This window comes from Aythya marila (genome assembly GCF_965140915.1).
Source record: "Aythya marila genome assembly, contig: HAP1_HAP1_SCAFFOLD_154, whole genome shotgun sequence".
In the NCBI taxonomy this organism is placed as follows: Eukaryota; Metazoa; Chordata; class Aves; order Anseriformes; family Anatidae; genus Aythya; species Aythya marila.
The window spans coordinates 1,505,601-1,513,886 of NW_028137218.1; the positions used below are offsets into that span (position 1 = coordinate 1,505,601).

The following is an 8,286-nucleotide window of genomic DNA, read 5'->3' on the forward strand; positions in this document are numbered from 1 at the left end:
AGGAACATTGCAAATGGCTAAACATCTGCCTGTCAATGGCAAATGGTGAATAATAAAATAATAAGTTCTGTTTTTTGTTTGTTTGTTGGTTGGTTGTTTTGTTGTTGTTGTTGTTGTCGTTACTTGTGTGCACATCTAGCTGTTAAACTGTCTTTATTCCAGCCCACTTTTTTTTTTTTTTTTTCACTTTTACCTTCAGTTCTTTTCAAAGCACCCCACTAGGTAGGAGGAATGAGCTCGTAGCCCTGTGGTGCTTAGCTGCCTACCAGGTTTAATCCACCACAAAACTTTACTGAATCAAAGTGTATCGATATCCACTGCTCTGCCCTCTTCTGCCAGGCCATTTCATCAGGGGCATTTCATGTCCCAGTTGGTCAAGAGTGACTTCCCCTACATGAAGATATCCCAACTGCTCCTGATGATATTATTGTTGCTCCTGTGCCTGGAATAGGGTTCCAGGATGAGCTGCTCCATCACCTTTCCTGGGATGGAGTGGAGCCTAAGCAGCCTGCACTTCCCTGGGCCCTCCTCCTTGCCATTCTTGCAGCAAAGATGGACATTTGCTTTCCTCCAGTTTTGGGGCACTTCTGCTAGTCACCAGGATTGATCCAAGATGACCAAGAGTGGCCTTGCAAGGACGTCAGCCAGCTCCTTCCACTCTCATGGGTGAATCCCATCAGGTCCAATAGAATCATAGAATCTTAGAATGGTTTGGCTTGGAAGGGATTTTATACATCATCCAATTACAACCCCCCTGCCAAGGGTAGGGACACCTTCCACCAGATCAGGTTGCTCAAAGCCCCATCCAATCTGGTCTTGACCAATTCCAGGGATGAGGCATCCACAACTTCTCTGGGCAATCTGTTCCAGTGCTTCACCCTCCCCAGAGCAAAACATTTCCTCCTTAAATCTAATTGAATCCTCCCTTTCTTTAGGTTAAAACCATTAGTCCTTGTCCTATCACTATACTCCCTGACAAGGAGTCCCTTCCCAGCTTTTTGTAGGCTTCCTTTAGGTATTGGAGGGCTGCTATACAGTCACCCTGGAGCCCTCTCTCCTCCAGGCTGAACAACCCCAACTCCCTCCCAGCTCTCCTCTCCAATAGGAGAGGTGCTTGAGACCCTTAATCATCTTTGTGTCCCTCCTCTGCACTCATTCTAATACTTCCATGTTCTTCTTGTGCTGGGGACCCCAGAGATGAATGCAGGACCCCAGGTGAGTTCTCACAAAAGCAGAGCAGAGGGGGAGAATCACCTTCCTTCACCTGCTGGCCATGCTTTTGTTATAAATGGCTCTGGATTCAAATTAGGATTAAATAAAAAAAAATAGGATTTATTAAAAGAATATAAAGGAATAGAGGTAAGCAAACAGCACTGGGTGCACCGGCAGTCTCCGCTCCACCAGGATGCACACCAGTTACATCAAGCAGCTGATTTTTATGCTCCTAGAATAATACATATTCATTACTACTTCTAAAAAAAATAGATTATTATAATTAGCTTCTGGGGTCCAGTCCCTCCTACTGGAGCATGCGCAGTCTCCTCTGGGGTCTCTTCTGGGGGTCTCTAGGGGTCTTTCATGCTGAAGGCTCATAGTCTTCCTCTCCCCCTTTGTACTCACTGGGCACCATACCAAGTTTATAGAACATCCTCTTCAAGTCTTGTCTCCCAGCCGTCCTTCAGCTTCTTTCTCCTTCCTCTTTATCTCTCGGCCCCCCCTAACCAGATACCAAAGATCCACATAGTATCCCATAACAGTCACTAGTTGTTATCAGTTGTTCTGAAACTCCCAGACACACGAGTAATTAAAACATTCTTCCCCAGCCATTCACAGACACATCTATAGCAGTGTTAGAAATAGAAGTCCGGAATAACAAAAGCAAACAGGTTCATAAATTTAAGAAGTGATAAATTGACTAGAATGAGGGGGAGACTGGAACACACTGCATCTGTGGTTCAAGAATTAAATTGCCAGTGCAGGGCCCAGAGGCAGACAGGATTCAAACAGAATTGTTCTTTTTGGACACGAATTGTTAAAACATTCCTCACACTGTCTTTGATGTAGCCCAGGATAATGCTGTTTTTCTGTGCTGCAGGCACACATTGCTGGCTCATGTTGAGCTTCTCATCCACCAGCACCCCCATGTCCTTCTCCTCAGGGCTACTTTCGATCCATTCTCTATGCAGCCTGTAAATATGTTTGGGATTGCCCCAGTCCAGATTCAGGACCTTGCACTTGGCCTGGCTGAACTTCATGAGGTTCACACAGGTCCACCTCTCAAGTCTGTCAAAGTCCTTCTGGATGGCTTCCCTACCCTCCAGCATGTTGACTTCTCCACATAGCTTGCTGTCATGAACAAACTTGCTGAAGGTGCATTTGATCCCACTGGCCATGTCACCAACAAAGATGTTAAACAGTGCCAGTCCAATACTGACCTGTGAGGAACACCACTCGTTACTGATCTCCACTTGGACATTGAGCCATTGACTGCAACTCTTTGAATGCAACTATCCAGCCAATGCCTTACCCACTGAGTGGTCCACTCGTCAAATCATTGTCCAATTTAGAGACAAGGATATCATGGGGGACAGCATCAAATGATTTCCACAGTTCCAGGTAGATGATGTTAGTCCTTCCTCTATTCGCCAGTTCTGTAACCCTTTTGTAGAAGTCCAGATGATTTGTCAGATATCACAGATTTGTCAGGCAATCCATAGACTTGTATATATCCCATTTTGTCAAGTATGCCCTGACCTGATCCACTCCCTCCAAGTGCCCATGCCCCAGACCTTCCTACGTTCTCTGTGACCTGGGATTCCTGAAGGTCAGTCTTGCCAGTAATAACTGAGGTGAAGAAGGAATTCAGTACCTCAACTTTTTCCATGTCTCATTTCAACTGGTATTGGGCCTCATTCAGCAGTGGGTCCACATTTTCTGGAGCCTTCCTTTTGCCACCTATATACTTTCAGAAGCCCTTCTTACTGCCTTTGAAATCCTTGGCCAAGTTCAATTACAGGTAGGTTATAGCTTTCCTAAACTCACAGGATTCTTCCATGCAGATAGGTGAGGAGGCCAAAGACGGCTCTCCTGACGGCCAAGATTTTGATCTTGCTATTTGTGAGCTATACTACCCTCCCCTCTGAATCAGCTCCACCATCTCATGGTCGCTGAAGGAAACCATGATGCAATTAGACAAATATGACCTAACTGCTCTCATGGAAACGTGGTGGGACGGTTCACACAAGTGGAAGCACTGAGGGTTACAAGCTCTTCAGAAGAGAGAGACAGCGAAGAAGGGGAGGGAGTATTGCCCTGTATGTTAGGGAAAGGATTGATTGCAAAGAGATGCCTCTGAGAAACAACCATGGACAGGTTGAGAGCTCGTAGGCAAAAGTTAAAGACCGCACCAATAAAAGACACCTTGTGATTGGGGTCTTCTCCAGGTTACCTGATCAAGAAGAGCTTGTGGATGAGGCCTTCATGCTTCAACTACAAGAAGTGCCATGCTCACATGCTCTCATCCTGATGGGAGAATTCAGCTACTTGGGTGTCTGATGGAAAAGCTACAAAACATACTGTAAGCAATTCAGGAGACACATAGAGAGTGTTGAGGACAAGTTCCCAGTCCAGGTATACAGAACAACTAGAGAAGTGTTACTGGCACTGGTGCTCACTAGTGCTGACAAACTCATGAAAGAGGTTAAGATTGGAGGCAGTCTGGGCTGCAGTGACGATGTCCTAGTTAAGTTTGTGATCTCAAGGAATGTGGGCCTGGCGAAGAACAAAGTCAGGACCTTGAACTTCTGAAGAGCCAACTTCAAGCTACTTAAAGACCTTGTGGACGAGATCCCCTGGAATACTGTCCTTAGGGACAAAGAAGCTGAACAGAGCTGGCAACTCTTTAAGAATGTTCTCCTTAGAGCATAGAAACTCTCCATCCTCCTGCATAAGAAAGTGGGCAGGGAGGGCAGACAACTGGGGCATCTGAGCAAGGACCCGATGGTCAAACTGAGGCACAAGAAGGAAATGCACAGGCAGTGGAAATGGAGACACGTGGCCAGGGAAGAGTACAGGGATGCAGTCCGGATATACAGGGATGGGATCAGGAAAGCCAAGACACAGACAGAACTGAGCTTGGCAAGGGATGCAAAGAATAACAGGAAGGGATTCTAGAGGTACATTGGCCAGAAAAGAAAGGCGAAGGAAAGTGTGTCCCTTCTGATGGATGAGAAGGGTGAACTGGTAATAGCAGATATGGAGAAGGTTGAGGTACTCAACAATATCTTTGCCTTGGTCTTCACTGCCAGTCAGGCTTCCCGAGTCTGAACTTCTGTTTCCTTGAACCTGTAAATGGAGGCTGAGGGAGTCAAGTCTCACCCTCTGTAAGTGAAGAGTGGGTTTGAGACCACCTGATGAAAGTAAAGACATACAAGTCTACGGGGCCTGATGACTTGCACCCCAGGGTCCTGAAGGAACTGGCTGATGCAGTGGCCAAGATTCTTTCCATCATATTTAAAAAGGTCATGCAGTCAGGTGACTGGAAAAAGGGAAACATCATTCCCATTTTTAAAAATGGTAGAAAAAATACACTGGGAACTACAGACTGATGAGCCCTACCTCTGTGCCTGACAAGATCTTGGGAAAGATCCTCCTGGAAGCAATATCAAGGCAGGTGCAAGAAAAAGAGAAACAAAGGCGTGGTCCAAGACAACCAGAATGGCTTCACTAAAGGTAAATTGTGCCTGACCAATCTGCTGATTTTCTATAATGAACTGACTGCATCAGTTGACAAGGGAAGACTGACTGATGCCATGGACTTCTGTAAGGCATTTGACATGGTCCCACATGACATCCTGGTCTCCAAATCGGTCCAAATGTCTGGACCAGAAACTTATCCTCAACATTCTCTAGGAGTTTCTTGAATTGCTTGAGCGTTGGACCGCTCAGTGGGTAAGGAATTGGCTTGAAGGTCACACCAAGAGAGTGGTGGTCATTTAACTCCATCTCCAAGTTGGAGGCAGGTGAAGAGAGGTTTACCTCGGGGGTCTCTCCAGGGACTGGGACTATTGAAAATCTTTGTCAATGAAATGGACAGTGGGATTGAGTGCACCATCAGCAAGTTTGCAGATGACATCAAGCTGAGAGTGCAGCTGATTGAACAGAAGGAAGAGAAGCCACTCAAAGGGACCTGGACAAGCTTGAGAAGTGGGCCCAATGTTAACATAATGATGTTCAACAAGTCCAAATGCAAGATTCTGCACGTGGACCAGGGCAATCTCAGCCATGAGTACAGACTGGGAGAAGAAATCATTGAGAGCAGCTCTGCAGAGAAAGGTCACTCACAGAACTAATACTTTTTCAGATATGAGGTATGATAGTGCTGGAAAAGAGTTTCCTTCCTCAGTGGAGGGAAAAAATATTAGTGAATGTTTCAGTCTGTTTCAGGCTGGATTCCCCTGGAGGCACAGGGACATGTCAAGAGCTCCCTGTGCTGATGAGCTGGGCCGGGCTCCTGGGCCCAAAGGAAGCTCCTGGCAAGCGGGCAGCACTGCAGAGAGACAGCTCTGCCCAGGAGCAGCTCCTCTGCACAACGCAGCAGGGCTGGGGGCACTGCCTGCAGGGGACAAAGGTGGCTGAGAGAAGGGAGGGAGATGTTAAAGGCAGTGTGGAGGGGGGATGCTGAGAGCTCAGTGCGGGAGAAATCTTCACAGCCCTGAACAGGGTAAGTCTCTGGTTGCAGGGCAGCACAACTGTTGTTCCTGATGCCATCTCCAGATTTGCTGGCAAATCCCACAGCCTGTGGAGCTTTCAGGGCGACTCTCAGAGCTTCTTTGGATTAGATGAGAATAACAAGGTCCAAAGCAGGGATTCCCTGCCACAGCTCTCAGAGGGACAGGACACGAGGGTTCGTTCTTAAAGGGCTGGCTGCAGGCTGTGCAGCCAGGGTGCAGGCAGGGGTGTCCAGGGCTGTGGTGCAGAGCAGGGTCCCTGCTGTGCCCCAGGGGCTGTGCACTGAGGCAGGGCCTCTGCTGCCTGCCAGACTCAGCACTCAGCCTGCCCAGGGTGCTGTGGGGAGAAGCTGTGTGTGGAAGGAGCCCCCTGGCAGGACAGGATCCTGCTGCTGGCTGGAGGCTGCTGCCTGGGGCAGCCTGCTCATGGCATCACAGCACTTCCAGGGCACTTCAGAGTAGACTCCATGAGAGAAAAATCAGAGCAAGGTATTCTTGAAGAGAAGCATTGTGTGCTTTGATATTTCTCCTCTTGCTTTGCTGGGTGGCCTTGGGAAACGGGAGTTTATTTCTACATTACTATGAAGGCACTGAGACCCCAGTTCTTGTTACCTCTTTTTACAATAGAAAAACTCCCAGTAAACACAGGGAGTTGTCCCTGAAAATCTGCCTGCAGGTGTCTGCAGGCAGAGCTGAGCACACAGTGGGTGGGACGGGGTCTGTTAGCAATGACAGGGAGGAGATGTGGGGACAGGGAAGGAGATGCCAGCAGGGACAGCTCCAGGTAGCAGAGACCTGGGCAGGGAGCGAGAGGCAGCTGCTGCCTGAAACACCAAGGGAGGGGGGATTCAGGTACTCCCTGACAGGCCTGCAGTGCAGGCACCTTCTCTGCACAACCCCCTGCTCTCCTCTGCCACCCAGCACAGCCTCTGCCCTCAGGGGCTTTAGGGCATGAGCCACCTCCTCCTCAGCTGGACCTCCAGAAGAAGAGAGGAGCCTGTGTCTTGCAAGGTGATACACCATGATGAGGCTAAGAGTACCTGCCCTGCAGTGTCACTTCCATAGCTGAAATGCAAGCTCAGAGAATGGTGATTTCTGTGAAAGAAGCAGGGGATTTTTTTCAGAGAAGTTTCGGTAACTCGTCTCTGTTTTTCTTTGTTTGTTTGCTTGTTTTTGTTTGTTTGTTTTTGTTTTGTTTTGTTTTGTTTTGTTTTGCTTTTTGTTTGGTTGGTTGGTTTTTATTTTGTTTTGTTTTGTTTTGTTTTTTGTTTGTTTTTTTTGTTTTGTTTTTTTTTTGTCCCAGAGACAGCAAATGTCCAACAGCACCGTCCCCACAGAGTTCCTCCTCCTGCCATTCGCAGACACACGTGAGCTGCAGCTCCTGCACTTTGGGCTCTTCCTGGGCATCTACCTGGCTGCCCTCCTGGGCAACGGCCGCATCCTCACAGCCATAGCCTGCAACCACCACCTCCACACCCCCATGTACTTCTTCCTCCTCAACCTTGCCCTCCTCGACCTGGGCTCCATCTCCACCACTGTTCCCAAAGCCATGGCCAACTACCTCTGGGACACCAGGATCATTTCCTATGCAGGTTGTTCCACCCAGGTCTTTATGTTTGTTGTCTTTGTCACAGCAGAGTTTTCTCTTCTCACCATCATGGCCTATGACCACTACATTGCCATCTGCAAACCCCTGCACTACAGGACAATAATGGACAGCAGAACTTGTGTCAACATGATAGCAGCTGTCTGGGGCAGTGGCTTTCTCAATGCTGTCCTGCATACTGCTAATACCTTTTCCCTATCATTCTGCCAAGGCAATGCCCTGGACCAGTTCTTCTGTGAAATTCCCCAGATCCTCAAGTTCTCCTGCTCAGACACCTACCTAAGAGAAGTTCAGCTTCTTGTGGTATGTGCCTGTTTATTATTTGTGTGTTTTGTTTTCCTTGTGCTGTCCTATGTGCAGATCTTCAGAGCAGTGCTGAGGATCCCATCTGAGCAGGGCCGTCACAAAGCCTTTTCCATGTGTTTCCCTCACCTGGCTGTCGTCTCCCTGTTTCTTATTACTGTCACATTTGCCTACCTGAAGCCTCCCTCCATCTTTTCCTCATCCCAAAATCTTTTGTTGGCAGTTCTGTACTCGGTGGTGCCTCCAGCAGTGAACCCCCTCATCTACAGCATGAGGAACCAGGAAATGAAGGATGCAGTTTGGAAAATGATGATCTGGATTTTTTTCAGTACTCATAAAGACCCCTTCACTCTTCAGTAATGAGCCCCAGTACATCCCCTTCCAGGACTGTGTTTTGTTTTTTCTTATTCTTATTCTTCTTATTGTTATCATCACCGTCATCATCATCATCATCACTATGAGTTCTTGTGCGCCTTGCATTCCTACATGTGTTTGCATTTCTCCCATCCCTCCTTCCACTCCACCCCCCGCTATAAATGAATGAACCTATTCTGTCTCATATGGAGGCTGTATAAATGTGCATCTAACATTGTGAGTCACTGAAGACTCTCTCATGACATCTCTGTAATAAAACAGAATTACCCCAGT

The 8,286-nt window shown here is 47.8% G+C and overlaps 1 protein-coding gene across 1 annotated transcript; it reads left to right on the forward strand.

Moving 5' to 3' along the window:
* Positions 1-7,041: 7,041 nt before the first annotated feature.
* LOC309891093 (olfactory receptor 14C36-like) lies at positions 7,042-7,998 on the forward strand (the record flags this gene model as incomplete). The annotated part of the gene is made up of 1 exon (XM_082785475.1): positions 7,042-7,998. The coding sequence occupies one exon, from the start codon at positions 7,042-7,044 to the stop codon at positions 7,996-7,998; it is 957 nt and encodes a 318-aa protein (XP_082641601.1).
* Between the last annotated feature and the right edge of the window lie 288 nt (positions 7,999-8,286).